Source organism: Aphis gossypii, chromosome X (assembly GCF_020184175.1).
Source record: "Aphis gossypii isolate Hap1 chromosome X, ASM2018417v2, whole genome shotgun sequence".
NCBI classification, from domain to species: Eukaryota; Metazoa; Arthropoda; class Insecta; order Hemiptera; family Aphididae; genus Aphis; species Aphis gossypii.
In genome coordinates, this window is record NC_065533.1 from 11,328,395 (window position 1) to 11,350,823 (window position 22,429).

The following is a 22,429-nucleotide window of genomic DNA, read 5'->3' on the forward strand; positions in this document are numbered from 1 at the left end:
ATACACAATTATTCAAATTTCGTATTAATTATACCTAAAATACACCTATCGCCTAGAATGGAAGTATTATTCTCTGTATAGTGTATCGCCGCCACCCGTTAATTGATTTTTCGTGTTAATGAAATTCGTTTCATCATTTTGTGCTGGGCGACCAAACACGACAGTGCGATTCTGCGAACGCACTACACCAATAATTGTTACAGAATTTCGCACACACGCCATACGCGATGTTATAATCACGCGTTATAACGCGACGTACGATTGAAATAATTATGTTTTATTCGAGTAACGGACAATGTAGGTACAGGTACGCGAGTCTCGGAAAGTGCAAACGTAAAAGATACGCTTATTTACAGGTATATTACGCTATTGTGTGCGCATTAATACGACGATATCTTTGTATTGCATTGCACGGCCGCGCAAGTTTGTAAATACAAACGGATTTCACCCGTTCATTGTTTGTACATTTGGTACACTCGTGGTTTTAAAATAAATAAATAAAAATGAAAATGAAAAAAAAAACAGAGGGATGGTGAGATAAAAAATAATCGTTGTTTTAAAAAATTACACATCGTAAACGCTTGTAAAATACTGCAGAGTTTAAATAGGTGGTACTATATAGTATAGATACCAAATTATTGCACTTTTACACGTGTGTTTATACAAATTGAAAAATAAACAAGAAAGTTATATCCACGGATTACCGCACGCGTAAAGAAAGGGGGGGCATTCATTGACTATCTCTATTGCATCTACCCCTTCACGAGGTGTATTATACATTTATATCAGTTTTTTTTTTTTTTTTTGTTTGTTTTTAGTTAGCATACAAAATATTATTATCTTTGGTGATTATTATTGTTTAGTGTTTAAAATTCGTCACCGACTACTTTTATTCTATCTGTCTGGCGCATGCTAACACCGTAACGACTATTCGTATATGTATAAAATATATAAATATATTATGTAATATTATGTGTAGGTGTGTTGCAAAAAATGTATACTCGCAAAATGCATACCACTAATTAGAGGAAATGCGAAAAGTTAGTACAAAAAGTACTAAGGTACTATAAAGTGTATGATGATATTATTGTTATTCTGAAGTCATAGCAGTATTATTATGAACACGCACGTCACACATACACTGCCATTGAATAACGACAGATAGTGCATAATTATTTCTGTATCCGACAGTGTACCTATACATAAAAAATGTAAGTCACAAAGGATTCAAAGAAAAATCTTGAAAACATATTTCCATATGAGACATATAATATACATGATACTGTTGATTTATTACATTTGAAAAGAAAATAGACACGTGTAATTTATAAAAGGTAGGTATTACTATAGCGATAAATATGATAGCGTGTAAGCATTTTTAATATTAAAAAAAATGAAAACGATCTACTAAAACTCAGACGTCTGCGGGGTGCTCTAAAGTTCGTCTCACGTACCTATTCTACGATAATATTTTTCACTTAAAACGTCACGTCACACGGACACGGGGTTCAATAATATTAGCGTCTGTTGCATGCAAATTTAATATGTATTAGATTACAACCACGGATGTTGTGAAACATTTAAAATTTAAGTCTACATAATAAGAGCATATAAAGTGGTTATATTCGTCAAGGGATGTTCTCGGGTGACATTCAATTACGGCGAATGCAACGTTTTACGGCACCAATTAAAATTCGACGGCACTCTTCACTCGTTATCGGCGAATACGGTGAATTTTATTCCGAATCAAGCGAGAAATGTGTTAGTCTTACAATGATGATGTGTATTTATTTTTATTTTCTCGGTTTTAAAGTAATTTCGTGTTAAGCTGTAAATATTTCCCTTTCAATTTTCTTACTGTTGCAGTTTATAAAATTTAAGGGTTGATATGTACTTGGAACACGCTCAACGATACAGTTCACCGTAGTTAAATTAAAATAGAGTTGAAGTTTGGCCATACTATGGGAGTTTTCAATAATTGGAAATATTAATATTTACAGTTTTTATTTTTTTTTTTTTTCATAAAACACCGCATTTAACTAACAAACAATAAATGATGAGATTCAATTATAAAAAAAATGGTTTGCGGAGAAACTTTATCAAAGTCTTTTATATTTTCTATGTACAAATTTAGAGCGTTTTATAATAATTTTAGAATAGTAGATTGCTTACTTACTAGTCCTAATCTTAGTATACACTATGATAACTCGAACATAACTACAAGGTTAGTTAGTTTTTTATAAACCATACACAAAATTATGTAATATATTATATAGTATACTTAACAACTGATTTTGAACACAGATTTGGCAAAGACGATTAATTGTTCAAATTAAATCATAACATTCGTTATTATCGTAAAAAAAATACTCCGTCAAAGTTTTGCACTCAGATGTTTTGATTACGCGTTTTCGAAACTTATAATCCCCCCAAAACTTTTAAAAACTGATAAGACCTGACCCGTAGAAATATAAATTATAGAATCAACAGTGTTATTATGATAAAACAACAGAATAGATCAAAAATATATGAGAACACAGGCAGTGCTAATATACGAAAAAAGTTCACATGCACCTACCTCATTTATGATTGAAATTTCGAGATCAAATTTTGCTGGATTATAGACCCGGCAAAATGAATTCAAGCTGTTTAATAATAAATTGTATTTTATTTGAACAATTTACTATTCAACATTTAAAATTATAGAAAAAGGTTGGTAGGCTTTTACCACTATAAGGGTTCTTCATAAAAATAAGTTGAAAGTTACCGAAAGGCTTTATCGGCTTGGTCGTAAAAATAAAAAATAAAGCTAGACAAGTTTAATGGGACCGAGTTATTATATTGTACCCCAGTCCAGTTTGTAGTCACTGGCGAAAAATAAAAAAAATAAGGATTAATGTATGTCAAATCATGTCAACTGTTATACAGTTGTACATCATAATAATTTATCGAATATTCAAAGTATCAGAAAATTATTTAACGTCGTCAAGTCAAATAAAACGTTTTTACAACCGAGTGGTACGTCACACTAGTGATATTTTGATTGACTGATCTATGTGCCATTTATAAACTGTTGAAACGAGTTTACACTCATATGTTATTATATTTTGACGATTCACAACATAACTTTTTATTAATTTTTTCTCTCACGTTCTCACGCCCAAGGAACTTCATTCAGGGGACGTGGTAATGTATACCGTTGTGTCTGCATTGTTTGACGTAAAATAATAAAAATTTATTTTTACAATTTCCTAATGATCTCAGTTCTCGGCTGATGGGACGATGGAAAATATAATTGGGACCTTGTACACAGTATAAGTATGCGTATAGGTAAAAACGGCGTGGTTATTGAGGGTAACCGTTTATCATTATAATCCCGACACTTTCATCGTTTCGTCGTTTAGCGCACCCCACCACGGGGAGAACTCTTAAGTAATCCTCTTAATATATTAATATTATCATCGAAATCCGGTACACTGAGGCGAGCGCTGGCGCCCCGTGAGTGTACGATCTTGTCTGACCACCCTTTTGGCAATGTGTTCGACAAAAGTTATTATAATGTCGCAGTCTAAAATATGGAAAAACCTTTTTTCCTCCGTCACTGATGCATCGCGTAAATCACCGTCTATGAATATTTTCACTTGCTTTGTATTTGTGACGCCACACCGGAAAAAAACTGTTTTTTTTTCATATAATAATGGATCTCACCGTACAACACAATGCACAATCGATCGAAGTATTATGCGAGTATTACGTGAGTTCGATCTAAAAGGTACTATCGCGAAATATCGAGTTGTTCAGAAATTTAATTTTAAACTATAGACTTAAATTCTTTTTTTTTTCTTAACAAACGACTTTCAATTATGACCAGAACTAAAGAATAAATATTAACCGAAGACATACACCACCACTTTATGACCAAACTCCCTACAACACGAACAGTTCTGATGACGCACGGCCTCCCCTATTTGCAGTAACCCCAGTGCAATATTTACACAAAATACCAGGATAACATACGTCGATAGCTTCAATTTTATTTCAACCCTGATCAATATTTAATAAACATATTTTAACAACGATCTATTAGTCGTGTTAAACTTACTATCACTCTGTCTACGAAAAGAATCTGTAGGTATACCTATTATATTACTATAAACATTGCCAGTGTGATAAAATGTGGCCATGTGTTAGAGATGAAATCGAATCGGTCATCTAATTGTTTTATATGTCTGTGAGAGACAAATAATTAGACAATACTTTGTTTTTCACTCAAAACCGTATTGTTTTAAATTAACATATGCTTATTGGAAAAAAAAAATTCAGTTAACGAGAAATGATAGTGTTATACTGTTTAAACTAAAATAATAATTATGATTATACTTTTATTTATATAATGATTTATTTAGTTAATAAATATATAATAATTAATAATTTTATTCTCCCTATTTTATTTTTATTGTATGATTAGTACAATAATAAATATGAAATAGTAATTTTTGTTATAATTCATTGATACACCTATCAACCTATTTTATTTAATACGACTTTAAGTTCAAAATCGAAAGGTAAGGTTTATTTATTTTGATCACAGTTAAAATAAAAAATGTATAATAAACCATATTGGTCTAGAACCTTTGAATAATTCTCGATAACTCTTTAAATAATATACCTAAATTATTGTTGCTTGTTCGTGAGCTTTATTATAGATTATTAATGTCTTAACTTATAAGTAAAAAAATAAATCAATTTGAGACTTTTAGTTCTGAGCACACTTAAATTAATACAATTTACTAACTATTCTTTGCGTGTCACCAAACATTATTACCATTATTATCTACCCCAAAATTATTTTGAAAGTGTTGAATCTATATGGTTCATAGATGATGTGAAACAAATGAACAAAACTATTAAACTTTATTTCTTTTTAATTAAAATTTATCCACTGTTATTTATTTATTTATTTATTTATCATCACTCATCAGTCGTTATTGTATTTACCGATGTAATTAATATGTGTTATAAGGTCCTTTTGTTTCGTCCGTCTTCTGAGGATTTTTAATATACTATTGAAACTATGATTAATTATTATTGTCAATTCAAAGACAACAAAATAAAATAAAATATTAAGATTAAAATATAATTGAAAATCATTATAAAATTAATATAATATTATGATTAGGTACATTAATTATATTCATATAATATATTTTCTCATAACATGTAAAAACCAAGACGTTCAACTTGTTTGAACAATTAGTTCTTGAAATAATAGTAAAAATAAAATATCTAATATACGAGTATTCTATCCTATAAATATTTTGTGTGATTAAATTATATAATATTATTGTTTCTATTAGATTCAATTCTGTTTTCGGAATTTAAAACTTTTATTATTTAGCAAAGTTTAAATTGTTCTCTCTTTTCGAAAAATGAGTGCGCACTTTGCATTTTAACCCTCTTTATGAAATAAATAAATACAAATTTAAAACGTTTTTTAATAGATAAAGCCTCACCAGAAATTGTTGAGAGGTTTAATATTATACTTAGGTAATACAATACAAATTAAATACAAGAATTTATATTAAAAGTGGCCCTATATAGTTGATGAATGTTGTAGGTAAAGTAATAAAATAATATAAAAATTAATTTAAATAATATGTTAATGCACATAAACTATTACTGCATATAATATGATTTTAGTACCAAAATACTCTTCATAAAAATAAAAGGTGATAAATATTTTTGCAGGGGTATCACATATTAATTTTAGTTTCTGAACGGAGCGATGGGAGCAATGAAAGTATTGATTTTATTATAATGTGTTTTATTTTTTTGTGGATGAGTACACAATAAGTTAATAAGTTGTTGATAAAATGCTTGAATTTTTAAAAATGAAGGTGGTTTTGGAAATTAAATTGGATATACTTATTTTAAAGAGGTCAAACTTAAAAATTATTAGTATTAATTTTAATTATCTGGAAAAAGTGAAAAACAAACAAAAATTAAGAGAAAAGGGGGATTTTCTATTAAATTTCAATATTTGACAAAATCGATTTTGTTTCTTCTATATAATTTAAAAACAAATAACTATAATTTTAGCAAAAATTTTTGAAATTCCAAAAAATTGACACTATTTTGCAGTAAAAAATGTATAAACTTTTATTTTTACACCTAAGTTTTAAAAATGTAATATAAAGTTCTTCATAAGTAGTTTATACTGAAACCATAAAATCTAAAAAATGGTTTAAGGACAATTATTTTTTATAGACATTTAAGTTCTAATTTAGACTAAATTACTTATTTAAACGATAAAATATAACGATATGTTAATTATTTTTTTATGACTTAAAAACATTATTCATGGATCTTAAAACTAGTATGCATATAATATTTATATTATTATATATTTTACTTTACGTAATGACTTTTTTGATCAATTTTAAAATATTATATATTTTTATAATTATTTTTTTTTTTTTTAGTATTTACATAAATATGAATTTTGTTATAAAATATGATATTATAGTATATATTATATAATGATGATAATAATCAAATACTTATAATATAATAAATGTAGTATTTTATTTAAATAATCCCATTAAAAGTAAAATTAATCACTTAACTACCTATATCAAATGAACAAATGACTTGGTGATAGACTTTTTACCCTCAGGATCGTTATTTTTGTACAATGTAACATAATAAAAATTTAACACATCTGTAAAAGTGAACTACTCGACAGAAGAGCAATATTCACTTACCTATTTTTTTTTATTTAACTCTTGTGTCAACATGACTAATATTTTTTAAATTTTACAATCATGATATTACAAATGTAATATTACATATCATTTTAGACGTTATTGATATAACTTACGCTTTATGATACATTACCGAAATTGGATAATAAAAGAGAGAAATATCTTGTTTATAAGTATAATCTTTTGTCTGTACAATTTGGTAGGTTTTAGAAGTCTACTAATAAATTATCTTGTGGTAAGTATGGTTTTAGTATGGTTTTGAAGGTTTGAAGTTTGATCTCATATTTAGTTTTCTAAATTATTATTATTATTTCTTGTCTACTATTTGTTCAAAAATCCTTTATGAAAATGTGTGTGAGAAACTAAGAACAATCCCAAGATTTCATCATTTTTAGTTTTAGTAATATTTATTTATACAGTTATTAGTTACTATAACACTTATTATAGTATAGTATTGTTGAGTGCGATATATTATATTAACATATCTTATAATTTTCATAATGAAAAATAAGATGTGAGAAATTGAGTTTCCCAATAAATAATTAATTGTTTAATTTAGTAAGATTTTCTTATTTTAAACCAATAATACATTTTTAGACTAGTTAATAATTAAGAAACAAAATGAGGTTCGAATCTAAACATACTACGCTTTTCTAAACAAATAAATTATCCATAAAAATCGTCGTATCGAACAGCTTCGAATACTATCTATACATTAAATTTTTATAGTTGGTTAGCAAATGTATGGACAACACAAGGTATGATTTCAGTTGTGGTTGTTTTATTTTTAGTATTATTATTATTCTTTTTATAAAATAATATATATCGAAAATCTGTTTACGAGTACAGTAAAATAAGTAAAAGTCGTATTAAATTTTGGACACCACTTAAAATTACAAAACTCATTACTTAGATATGTTTTTTTTTATTTTGAGCTTTGTTTAGAAGTTTCTTTGCCAGTTGCGTTTTGGGGAGTATAAAGAACTGATTGGATTAAATAGTGAATAGTGATTGCCGAATGGAAATAAATAGATTTTGGTATTTTTTTTTTATGGCTTCACAGAGATTTTTTTGCTATATTCAAATGTTATTTTAGGAAGTTTTGGTATATTTAAATTGTTGAGTAGAGTAGTTATTGCTATTATATCAAAGTTCACATACATGTAAATGGTTTAATCGGATTGATGAATACTTATATTTGACTTTTTTGGTATGCCTCAAAGTTGAACACCATACATCATGGATAGTTTTATTATGTATTTATACATATCAGGATTTCAGTTCTTTGTAGCATATAAGAGCTTAGTATGTTTTTCAAAGTATAAGGACATAAAGTTAGTGATTTTAGTTTTGTTTTGTGTTATGCCCAATTAAGATTTTTTGCCGAGATAGGAAGTTATACATTTTAGATGGTTACAAATTGTATAAAGTCGCGCTTGTGGTTAGACCATGAGGTGGTCAATTTATTGTTCGATTCTTTGCACCCAACGTACTGATACAAAAGCGACCACCATATATATTGTGGTGCAAGACAGGTTGGTTACAAGGCATTTTGACTTACTCTTTTGAAGAAAATAAAATACAAAATTAATATATGACATCCAATTATTATATTATGTTTTACAACATTGATTTCGGGAAGTTATAATATTTATTATTATTATAGGTACCTACCTAACTATAATTATAATATTATGGAATTTTGTTTTCAAACACGTTGGAAAAATATTAAACATTATTAAAGACGAGTTTATGAATAACATAAATTACATAATAATTCCATAGAAGTTACATATTTTCAGTATTTTTATATGAATTTTGCGATGTTTGAAATATTAATTGACAATATATACTAGATCATCCCATTTATCAACATTCTCGTATGTTTTGCTATGTCTATTCTATTTAAAAGATAATAACTATCACATATTTTCTTTTTTTGAATTATATTTTACTTACTAATTTGCATATAATCTCTTATAGTGTTTATTTAAATAAAAATTGAAACACTTTAATGCAATAAAGAAATACATGCATTATTTATGTTATATTAAAAATATCAAAAGAATTTCAATAGAACTAGTTTATATAAATAGCTTGTTTTTATTCAATGTGTCTAAAATGATGTATTTTTTAGTGTATTTTCTTTGGTCGTAATATTATGAACAGTTTATCTGTACCTATATAATTATGCGTATACATTATTGGCATCAGCCGTGGTTGAAATGTTTTTTTTTTTAAAAAATACGTTTGAGTGATTTACATAAATTATGAATTATAATATACAACACGTAAACTTCTAAAATCAAAACATTTAAATAATTTAGATTTTTTTTTGAATAATTTATAAAACTTTAAATTTTGCATAAATTAAGAAATCCTCTGCCCCCATTTTCATGGCTTTTATTAAATAAACTTTTGACCATTAAAGTTTTGACCTATGTTTATTTTATTATTTCATAGCGATATATTATACCTTGTTATTTTTTTTAAAACCCAGTTGTACTAGATTTTTAAGTTTCGACAAGTTGCGGTCATAACCTAAATTCGTTTCGTAAAATATAACAAGAGATCCGGTTCACGTTTAAATAAAAGCACTATTATATTATATCTTACACGAGTGGTACAATGACAGAAACGGACGTATAGTAAAGTTATGTAAACTTTTGTGCGTGGACAAAATCAAAAGCGACAACAAACCACGGCTAATAGTGAAAAAAAAATTGAACACACGATCAATACGAGATTTCTCGAAAATACATATTTTATAATACTGTTTCCGAAACCTACGGACCGGGGTGCGTGTAATATCATATTAATCATGAAAGTGGTTATAATAATATTATTACAGTGTAAAAACGGTTTTCCAGCAAAGTTGTTCAGCCAAGTTTTTCTAAATTGATGAAAAACTAAATTGTTTGCTAATTAGTTTTTTCGGCGGTAATTATATATAAAGCTATTTCAAACTTTACACAGTATCCCAGCACAATTTAATATATTAATTATTATTACGCGATTAATAATATGCATAGTAGTAATTTAGTGTTTAAAGTGTTTAAAGTTAAATCACAATTGTAACATTAATAATATATTGTTGGTTTTCGTACTTTCCGTTTTATTTAAACATAAATTATTCGCCAATGATGATATTATGACATTACGACATGTACTTGAATGTCAGGTCTTTGAAATTTAAATAACATTGTACCTGTTAATAAACATAATATACGAAACTAAAACAAACTATCCATTTCATACCTTAAAATATAGTATTATATAAGTATTTTGTGTTTCTATGCAAATGTTTCGTAAATCTATTAGATTTAAAATGTTCATGTAAATCATTATCCCATTACATTTCGACTTCGATGCCGTGTTTACAATAATTATAATCGTTTGCAATTTTCCAGATATAAATCTCTAGAGTTTTGCCCGATTCGTGAATGTTTTAGTAGGAACGTAACATATAGGTAGGATTTACATAATACACCTATTGTAAAACCTTGGACGTTTTGGTCATAGTATTATTATACACTTACACGAACGCCACTGCTCACCCAAACTGATAAAAAACATATTAAACTATTCTTTTTCGATCAGCAGTGACCTGCTAACCAAACATATTAAAATCTAAAATATCCCACCAAAAATCCAATTAGAAATTTAATAGACACACTATATAGGTACCTACTTTTACTTACTACATAATATTGTAGTGTTTATTTTGACGTTAATAATATTATATCACCTAGACATATTAACCTACTCTACTAGTATAAAATGTAGCTTATAAGGATACGTATTGGTTACTTTATTAATCTGTGGCGTTTTTAACGTTGTCCATGTCTTGTACATAACCTTTTTTTATCGTAATATCAGGCTGTCAATATCTCTAAAAAATTACATCACATTTTATGAAAGTGTTGGGACGTTTCACGCCTTTGTGGAATGACCTGCAGTTAAATCACAACACACCGTAATTACGAGTACATTATTCATCGCCGCATTTAACAAATCGTAATTAATTTTTCCCGAGAACATCGGATTTGAGTTTATTGCATTTACAAGGGTCCAGATGTAAATAAGTCAATCGGTACTGACTATTCAACCCTTTCAATATGTAGTGATTTATTGTAGAGTCATATTTTTTTCGATCAAAATGAGATAACCTTAATAATATAATATTAAGTCATTTTAACCTGATGAAAAATCTTTGCAAGAAATTACTAATTAAAAAAGGAAACTTCAAAATTTTGTTCTAAACTTCGTTTAGCAGGATGAAAGAAGAACAACTTGAATAGGAAAAAAATAGTTGAACCACTTAACAGCATCGATAAATAATATTCTTCTAACGTATTTTGTCAATAATATATTTTTATGGTCTACTAAAAAAGCAAAAACTAAACAAATCTTACAGTATTAATTGTAATTATGACATCGAATAAACCTTACTATATACTGTGCACTGTAGACAGTCGGGCAATCTTATTTTTTCAATAATTATTGGTGTATTGATTTAGAATTTAACGTTCGAAACCAAAATGTAGGACACCGGCGTGACGCCGGTATGCGTATAATAAATTAATTCGTTTTGTCCCGAGTCCACTCCGAAGAGCTAAATTCAAAAGTTAAAAGTTTTAAGTTTTTCTATAGTATTCCATTGTTGTTGCATATTCAATTTATTACGTGATTCGATTTTTATCGAGTCGCCGAGAGAATGTGTATTTTGTCGTCAAGTCCCGCATGTGAGTATATTTTTCAAATTCGATATATCCCGTGGAAATAGGTAGCCCAATCGCGATTGATATATTCCGATTTTATGTAAATACGTGTAAAAACTAACTGGTTATATTTTCACCAAGGTGGCAACGTACATTATACGTATAATATCATAATATTATACTACGCCTTCCTCAATGTATGTTATATTTATAAGTCGCTCATTGTGTTCGTCATCCGAGAGTTAATTTTTAAATGTGCGCATTAGGTTGTCATTCGTTACTATCGTTTCGGAGGAAATAAAAACAGTTTAATGCAGTATATTATCTTGCCAGTAAAATACTAATGACTTGTATGTATTATCTACACTATGTTGAGAGGACATCGTGTGGTCATAACAAAAATAACAAACTATACGACTACATTATATGATATTCTTAAATAGAAAAAATAATAATGGTGGATGTACATTGTATACATTATACGCACTCAGATATTTTAACGGTTAAACTACTAATAAATTACAAATAATAATAATAATATTATTATTTACTACACACATGATGATGTTATTATATCTTCATGTTCGTCTTATCGGCGGGGTTTTTTTTTTATTTTGAATTTTTCTCTTTGGGCGGTGTTTTGAGAATATACGCGCGTATAATAATATAATAAATCTCATCGCTTTCTATTTCTCCGAGATCCTTCGATTACAAGACGTCTAGTTCCGGCATTGTACGAGGGAGGGGTGGGCAGACGAGAAACGCAATTGATAAAAAAAATATAATTTAGCGTATTATGTCATCGTCGTATACATATGCAAATAGAATTATTCTGTTTATACCCAATATAATACAACAGCATACATTCTTCTCAGCAGACATGATTTTGCTGTAAACACATAACATCCAATACAATATGTTATAAATTGTCAATTTCTTCCAAGATATCTATGGATCATTAAGTAAGTACTAAATAAATTTCATTTTTTTCTACAACTTTGAAATTCAACTCAATCAGAATAATTGATTTTAAAGTAGTATTGAAATTACACGTTTGCGGTACATTATTTCTGATAAATTATAAAGTATTATAGACGATAAGAATTATTGTCGGTTTTTTTTCTGTATACCTAATAGATTAACAATAAATTAATAATAATTTGACAAAGTAATTCACTGACCAAAATTTATTAACTACTCATTTTCTCAGTAGTTATACAAGACAGCCTTCTATCCACCCCCCGAAAAAAAAGCTAGACTATTTTTGTAAATGGCAATATATAGTGTGAATCACCAAGCATTCTTACTTTAATTTATTCATTTAATATGAAAATGTATTCAATTTATAATTTATACATTGTATAAAACTATATTTGATTTTTTTTTTGATTTTTTCTGCTATATAAGGAATGCCATATGGCTATGATTATACAACGTGATCAACCTTTTATACTATAAATTATTATTTAGTGGATAATTATTTGAAAATTTAAACGTATAAAAATCAAAATTTGAACGAAAATATTTTAAGTTATTATACTAAGGAAAATATTCCTTACAGATTGGTTTACAAAAATATAAAATACCTAGCTAATGTAATATCGGATCTAGTATTTATTATGTTTGGATGCATTTTATAAATTATAAATATTATTAGATTCACTAAAATGTTCCAATCATCATATAGCCCAATATCTTCGGAATCCATATCGTAGACCCATTATCCTTAGATACTAAAGTAAAATAACTCTAAACCTATTCAATTGAATTATGGATTAATCAAAATTAAAAAAAAATATATACATTCACTAGTGCAGTAAAAAATGAGTCTTTATAAAAATATATATATATATATATGTATGTATATAAATATTTATATCTTTACAGGAGACGAGCAAAAAAATCTCACAAATTTAAAAAGTATGACCCAATAAGATTTAAAATTTTCAAAAATCAGATTTTTAATAACTACGTCATTAATGAAGAAAAATGGAATGACACGGTCAATAAATCATCCCGTATGGCGTATATTATATTATACCTATATCATAACTTATATAATAAATAACTTCATACTGATTATAATTCAATCGTAAAATTTAGATCGAGGGAAGTGAGCTATATATTATTTGATCAACAGACGAAATGGCTGGTCTTATTATTATTGAGCGCGTACGATTTCCGCGCACTTCGTTTCCTTGCAGCAGAACAATGCAGTATAATACTCGTAAGTAGTAAGCTGCCTCGTTACAGTATTATATAAGTACGAGACAAAACGAGAGACGCGAATAACCGCTACGGCGTATAATATACCCTACATGCATAATGATATTGTATAGTATAATATAATATCTTTGTTATACACAGACCCCGGTGGTTCGAGAGGCAATCACCTCCGAGTTATTATTGTTTGTTGAAAAATTCTAATCCCAAGCATAGTTTTTTTTTTCGTGGGTTTATAATTGGCGGATAACTGAATCGGTGGACGGGAAACTTAGATCCCCGACAATCGTTGTGTTCACAACAACGGGATTGAATTAAAAATACTATTTATTATAATATATAATAATATATAATATATATATCATAGATTGCTAAATAATAATAATAATTTCATTCATCCACTGACTACTACTGACGATTAATATAGAATAGAAGTAATTATTATACTGTATAATATAATAAACGTACCTACTTGATAATAGGTAATATATATTAGAAGGATATATTATGAAGAAATTGATATTATAACATCATTATTTATTAATAATATACTTATATTATAATGAATTCTACTTACGGCCACTTAGGAAAAACTAGTGTAGGAACTAAGAAAGGCGATAGCTCCAGCCACCTAAAACTACTATAGAAACAATTATTAAAAAACTACAAACGGTTACTACGGTATAGTGGATTTATAACGAAAGAAAATGTACTTAATTTAAATAAATATTACATTGTTGTATAGGCACCTAAATTGTATGTAATGATAATATTGTCTATCGGTCAATTAAAAAAATAAAGTTAACCATTATATCGCTACCAGTCAACATTTGAATCTATTAATTGAATATTATATTTTGTATATAATATTATACAATATACACATATAATTTTTGTTTTGATGTATTAAAGTTTTCAGAAAAGTGATTTATTAAACAATTTGCAATAAGAAAGGGAGGTTGAATGACAGTGAATGACATTCTTTAAAATTAAGTAGTACAAAAAATATCATAAATTTAAAAATAAAGTCTTTAAGTGTAATATTAAAGAAAACAAGGGGTGGTCATGTACGGCGAATCACTATGTATATAATATAATATATATATATATGTATATTATATATTAAATATTACGTGCTATATCAGTAACTGGTAATATTATAACGTATTTATGTAGTATCCTGTCGATAAACAACATTATAAATCCTGTATACTGTAATATATAATATTGTGATTTAAACTTCATTACTTAGTTTTTTGACAAAAATATATTTACTTATAAAATATAGCGATGCTAATCCAATTGGAGCGAGAAAATTTTCGAAATCTCTGGTATTTTTATGATATATCGAACTCGACTAAACCATCCATACCCTCCCCTTAAAAAATATATATATTAAACGCTATTTACGCCATTGAAATCGATTATTATCCGCCTGGCTGATTTTAAATGTATTTCATGTGCGTACAGCACTTAAAATATAACTAAGAGTGCTAATTATAATTGTTTTCCGCAGCTTAACCAAAAATGATAATAATAGGAATGATATTAAATATTAATATTCAGCCATTGGATTACATAATTATAATATTGTATAATGTATTTAAGCGAGACGGTTTTTTTATGAATTATTGAAAAACATTGAAACGACTATGATAACCACTAGACGGTTGTCAGTGTTGGTTGATGAATATCAATAATTAACACCCTCTTTCGAATATTTGGATAAAATTCGCACAACGGTCGAAAATTCCATAGTTATGACACTAATACAAAAGTGACGAAGTACCGAAGAGAAATTCCACTAAATAGTAAGAAACTTAAACGTAAATACATTATTAATTATTTGACAGTAATAGCCACGTACTTATCACACTATCGTTGTACACGCGAAATACTAATGTTAAGTTTAAATTGATCCTCATCTTAATATTTCGACCTAATCGTGTTTGATGATAAAATGATTAATATTGCATCAGACATACATATTATACCATTTAAATATATAGAGCCCTGTGAATGTTAATATAACATTTGTTTAGGGCCCCCTTCTGTGTACACCTCAAAATTATATCGATATAATACAACTGTGGTAAATAAAATACAACATTAAATGATATTATTAAATACTTGATGGTTAGTTATTTTACTAACTAATAAATAAAAAATAAAAATGTACGATGTAGGCACTTAAAATCATTGATATCAAGTTCACAGGTAAAACGAGAATCATGCACGTTATTCAACTATAGTGAAAACATTAGAAATTATTTAAATCTTAAACTATAATAATACTACTCGTATAATAAACTATAATATCGATAATATTGTAGTTTTGGTCATTAAATAATTTTTGGTCAAGAGTTAAAGATTATTACTGTCACTTTCCACCGGTGTTTCAAATAATAATTGAGAGTAATAGAGAGTGGTCCTAAAGTTAAATAATATAAAATTATTATTGAGTTTTCGGCACCACTACTGTAAAACCACTATAGTTGATCAAATTTGAATTTTAAGTGTAATCATATTTGCAGTAAATAACATATGGTATTCATTGAAGGAAATGAGCAATTTACTATTAAACTTAGCTTAAAAATGAAATCATTTTTTTTAGAATTGTCTTGTAAGACAGATGTTTTGAGTTTATGCTAGTATTAGACTTAAACAATGGTGGTTTTACGGAGATCCAGAGGGTTTAACCCCCCCCCCCCCCATATGTTTGGAATTTAGGCTGTGATATATTATTCGTTCGGGACGCTCGCTCGGGTTTTGACTAGTTGTTACGATTTTTATACGTGGATATACGCTAATACATAAATCTGATGATTATATATTTCTTAATATATTATAAGATATAATATTGAATACCTCCCTGCCCTTGGAAAATATGTAAAAACCACTATTGGACTTAAATAGTTTCTGTGTGTGTGCTTATAAGAATCATGTTGGTTCGTAAGAAATCATTTATTATCGGACGAAAACGTTCGTAATGACGAGCGAAATGAGTGTGAAAACTGCCTACGTACCTGCCTACACTTTGAACGCTGACCAAAAATTCTAAAAACCGACCAAGGTCCTACGTGACGTCCACATAATACATTATTATATTACATCGTCCAAAGATACGACGTCGGCATGACTACAATTATATCGACGGTACATCGATGACGGATGTCGTCGTTATATTAATAATAATAATAATAAAAAAAAAAACTAAACAAATATTATTTGTTTTAAATTGAATTTATTATTCGATTTCGAAAAAATCCTCTTTAAAGATACCTGCATTGGCGGCGTATCGATCCAACTCTCACTGGCCCTCCGGGCCATGAGCGCGGGGCTAAAGAGCAAGTTTTCGTCCTCCTCGTCATCGTCGGCCGAAAAAAACCAAGACATGATGGTTGTCGACGACGAAATACTACGCGCGATGTCCCGCGTACGGCTATCTACTGCGAGGTTAGGTTATAATGTCGCGCTTATAGTTGTAATGTTTTGTGCTTTTGAGACGGCAATGCTGTCGACGGTGTACAATATAACATTCTATGGTATTATAATCGTCGCGTGGGCAGATGTGCAGGTCGCCAGCTCGAAACCGACGCCGATCTCGCGGGTATCTCCTCGTTCGGGAGAAGGAAAAATAAATTTACCGCCTCCGTCGCCCCCGATCGAAATTCGACGCACCCACAGCACTCGAAGTTTACCCGGACGATCGTACACCTACTATACGCTACACTTTGTACGACGATGACACTCGGCTAACACCGTGCAACGTTTATACGTCGTATACAATGTTTTATTATCGCAGTGACGTTTTTATAAATAATATTGCTCGTTCGCGGTTTTCGTGTTTCGATTTTTTTAGAATATTATTCTCGTATTATTACAGACACGGGCCGTGTGCTTTTTTTTATTGTTTTATTATTATTATTATTATTTCGTTCCGATTGAACGCAGAAATCCGCAAAACAATAATAACATTACGGCACGGCGACCGCGACGACAAACGACCGCGTGTGACGTATGACTGCGCGAACTCAGAGGCACGGCGGCGTACGTACCTAATATTTTAATATCGTATCATAATATGTGTTTTATTTGAATATTATCCGCGCCACTTGGCAGACTCGCCGATGCGCCGTGCCGTCTTACCTGGACGAAATCCAAATTTATATTTAGCAGAATGCCCGGCAGCCCACGCGCGTTCACCGTACGAAATCGGTTGATCTATAAAGACAGTTTTGAGGAGGGTCCCCTCTCCCGCGTGGCCGCCGAGCAATTTTCGACTGTCGTCTCAAGATGGGCGAGTGAAGAGGAAGCGTGTGTGGAAGAATCGACCGCCAAAACACCATATAGTATAATAATATTATAATATTATCCAATGTTGCGCGATGTAGTGTCCACCGGAAAATTTGCGATTTTTTCCATACCCGTGTACGGTGTTTAAATAAAAAGACGTATGTGATTGGGTTTTATCAAAATAGTTTACCATAATAGTTCATCAATAAAATCGTTCATATAACTTATAATATTAAAACCGTCGGATAATAAAAACTAATACACGATGACACATCTCATGGGACCGTGTTCTCGCCTTTTCGGTTAAAAAAAAGTTGGTGATGGACTATGAAAATAATTTGGAAACTGTTTGATAGACTCTCAAAGTCGACTAGATATATTACTTAGTTATTATTATTATTATTATTTTTGTTTTGAGTTATAATTGCATGCTAATTAAATTTTGAAGTTTTATAGAACACGGTACTTTAAATTAATAATTGGTACTTTACTTATAAACAAAATAATTCATATTTTGTATTAAACTAAATCAAAATATACTAATATATTTTTTTTTTTAAATTGTACATATTTTTTATTAGTTATATATTATCAATAAATCAATTTTATTTGTAATAATTTCTTCAATATTATTTAATTTTTTTTTTTTTATTTCTACGGGCAATTTATTGAGCAGAAATGACTAGTTATTATTTATTTATTCATATAAACGGTTTTTTACCTACTACTATCAGTGGCGTGTTTGGAAAAGTCTCGATAGTTCGCTGACATAGTTGTCACTACGAGTCGGTTGAAATAAAAATTAAATGTACATTGTAAAATAATATACAAATTACCAAGTAACAATAAATTAACATATGGCGGGACTTGAATTTGGAAAATAAATTTTATGAACATAAACATTATCATACTTTTATAGTTTATTAACGTTGTTTAAAATTCAAACGTTACTTTGTTTTTGCGTTTAAATTTTCAAATAAAATATCATCTATTAGTATGATGTATGGAATATGTCAATTTTTTAGAAAATGTTCAAAATATATTTAGAAACGGGATCTAAACTTTCGAATATTGTATAATAAATAACATTATTATATAGAAATAATAAGAAATTTCGTTTATTATTAAAAAAAAAATTAATTAAATGCAAATCATCGTGATACATATAACTAAATACAAATATTTGTTCATATCATTAAAATTCAGCCAACAAATTTGGCACGCGTTACATAATATTATATTTACCATTTCTGAGTTATTATATTATTGTACAATTCCGTTTGGCATTATTTTTTATATGTATTGTTACACCATTCTACATTTCACTATATTTTCAATTTTAATTTCAAATAATCACTGATTTCTTTCAATTTCATTTCATTTAATTTAAAAATATGTTTTCATAAATATTCATATTTAGATTTATAATAATCACAACTATTATACGCCTTTTTTCTTCGCTGAATGCAGAGCTGACCAAAAAATATACTGTATAATTTTAAATATAAGTTTAAATACTTTATTAACACAATATCATTGATTGTGGATTCTAAAATCACTTTTTATTTATTATCAAAAATAAAATTATGTTGATACATCTATGGGATTTAACACATTTTTATTTATACTTTTCTACAATAGTAAACCTATTATGTATTTTTTTAAAGTTGCATAATGATTTTGAACAATATTCTTTTTTTTTCGTTTTCCATTTAAATTCCACTTTAAATGTTAATCATTCTTTTTCTCAAAATATAACGTTATAATAATTAAGTTTTCGAGCTTTGATTTTTACGACGTGTGGGCTTAAATAATAAGTAACTACTTAAATTCAGTGCTTCCGACAACGATAATATTTTATTATATTAAATCAATCCGATTTTAATAACCATAACAGAATATCGATTGTTAATTCTACGAAATACACTATGAAAGTAGTACTGTTTGCTAATATAATATTATAAAATATATATATAGAATGGAGTTTTATTATAAGTCTTGTTTTGTTATTTTAAGTACCTACAACCTTTTTTAAAAAATAAATCCTCTTTTATCACACGATGATAAAACCGATAATTTTAGTGTGCTTATATTTTAATATTATATAGGTACTAAAATTACTTTAACAGTATTGAATTATTCAGCAAAGTTATAGGTTATAAAAAAATATCTGATTATATTATTCATAATAATATATATTATGATATACCTATTTATAATTACTATAATAAAAATAATTTATCATTATGGCCATTACTTTAATTATAATTTATGGTTATAAAAATTAAAAGATCATAATATAAAAAAATAATATCAATGAGAGGAAGAAAGCTGTTGTTTTGCTATTAAATAGCTTATCATTGGTAGCACGATGTGCACGTAATTTACAACAAAAATATCTTCGAATGATCAACGCTCCATTTCTCTTTATACCCAATGGCCCCTGGTAGCTGCAGACGTGATTTTGGGTAAACCCTCAATGATTGTGGGTTAGGTTAAGTTTGTTAGCCCAGGATGGAGATATCCCCCACTTTGGGACATCAGCATAATACAAAAACAAAAGTGGGAAACTTGTCTAATCCAATTGAAATAATTGAAATAAGCTTACTATTGATCTGCCAAAATCAATATAATTTAAAGACATTTATTTTTCATTAAAGTCGACACAATATGGTAAATAAAAAGCTAAACTTTTTTTTATACATATAACACTTTTTTTAAGAGCACGTTAATTTTTATATCAAAGAGTGTGCTGAATGTTAACTTCTCAATACGTTTTGGGGGAATAAAAATCAATATTTGAGTGTCGTTTATAATATAATATTTATATGTCTACATCCCTCAATGCAATAATGGATTTTAGAGTGGGCTCGTCACATCGGTTATCACCTACACCTCTCCATCTAAAGTACCGTTTTCCGTCTTACACCAGAACTGATTAAACATTTCGTATCACATTAAATCGCATACTTACTTTTTCGTTCTATGTAGGCACATTATAGATATAATAATATACACAACAATCGTATGTAGATAGAAAGTATAACAACATCTATAGATTGAAAATTAAACAAAACCAAAAAAAAAAAAATGTTTTCTGAACGGAAATGCATAATAATGTAGTTTGGACATATTGTTGTCGTAATAGTGGAATTCTGGTATAACTACACCGAGTTTACCGAGACTTAAGAAAAAAACCCGTTAGCAGCATACGAGTAAAAACGTATTTTATGCCCCGAAAGCCCGTTACTGCTCTCACCTGTTCCTCGCCATTTGGAATTAGAAACGATAGAAGCTTTAATGACGGAAACCTTCAATATTAAGAAATAAGAAATATCCCCTATTTTTTGTGTATTCAATATGTCTATGATATTGTGTGAGCACAAAAGCTCGTGATATTATTATTACGAACAAGACAGACGACGTGGGTACCGTACTTCTGTCGGTAGCACTCTGTGTAGCCCGCACACCGCTATGCGATATATAAGGTTTAGCAATAAAATATTTATTGCCATAATTTCGATTTCGACGGCCGATAAAACAAGTCGAAAGGAACGCATAAAAACGTCGCACGCCCGTCGAGGCGCCGCCGCCGGATCGAAACGTACAAAAAAGTTATAAAATTTGAAGATGTATTTTAGAAATAAAACAACGCTTATGATGGGTGGGTTTTACGATACACGATATATAAACATTAAACATACGAATGCGGTAGCGGTGTCTATGCAGTCGTCGTTGTCGTCATCGTGTATACAGTGCGATTTATCATTTATGTACCGCACGATTGACGAAAGCTAAGCACAGCTTTACCGGACTACCGATAAGACGTATGACTTGGACAGTTTTTATCGGTCTATTAACGACATCTAGATTTAGAGTTTTGAACGAGGCGTAAAAATAAATAATTCGTTCGCACTCTATTAAAATTAAATAATCATTTTGTGGGTGTACGTACACTAAATTCGAAAGAAAATCGTCATTTAATATACTCGTGTTTTTCCAATAAACTTAAAACCGAACAACTATATACAGCCTCTGCCTAACCAATCCTTAAGTGTGACTATATATAGTATTTACCTCATATTATTACGTCAGTCACAGGAATTCGGCTTTGACTAAATATTATTTGCGCCGCAGATGGTAAGAAAACATAATGATGCCTACCTATTTATATAATTGTGTAATGAAATGTTGTTAAACGTCCGGGACGTGTAGTTTTATTACAACACGTGTTTTTGTTAGAAGTCGTTTTTTTTCTTTGCTAAAAAGTTAAATTCCACTGGCAAATTATTATCTCGACCGACAAGATATTTGATTACTCGTTTTATATTATTTTAACGTAGAAACCGTTGGCTGAGCTAACTCGAAAATATACGCTTTAAGCCAGTTATCTTTGGCCCGTAGCCACGCGGGTGAGCGTTTGCG

At 28.8% G+C, this 22,429-nt stretch overlaps 1 protein-coding gene across 1 annotated transcript in view; it reads right to left on the reverse strand.

The window, feature by feature from the left end:
* The window catches only part of LOC114130227 (uncharacterized), a 58,627-nt gene extending 40,063 nt beyond the window's left edge, over window positions 1–18,564 (reverse strand). The window contains exon 1 of the mRNA XM_027995158.2: window positions 16,991–18,564. Coding sequence (XP_027850959.1) covers window positions 16,991–17,104 — 114 coding nt within the window. The 5' untranslated portion in view covers window positions 17,105–18,564. The remainder of the gene's footprint in view (window positions 1–16,990) is intronic.
* Window positions 18,565–22,429: the final 3,865 nt, after the last annotated feature.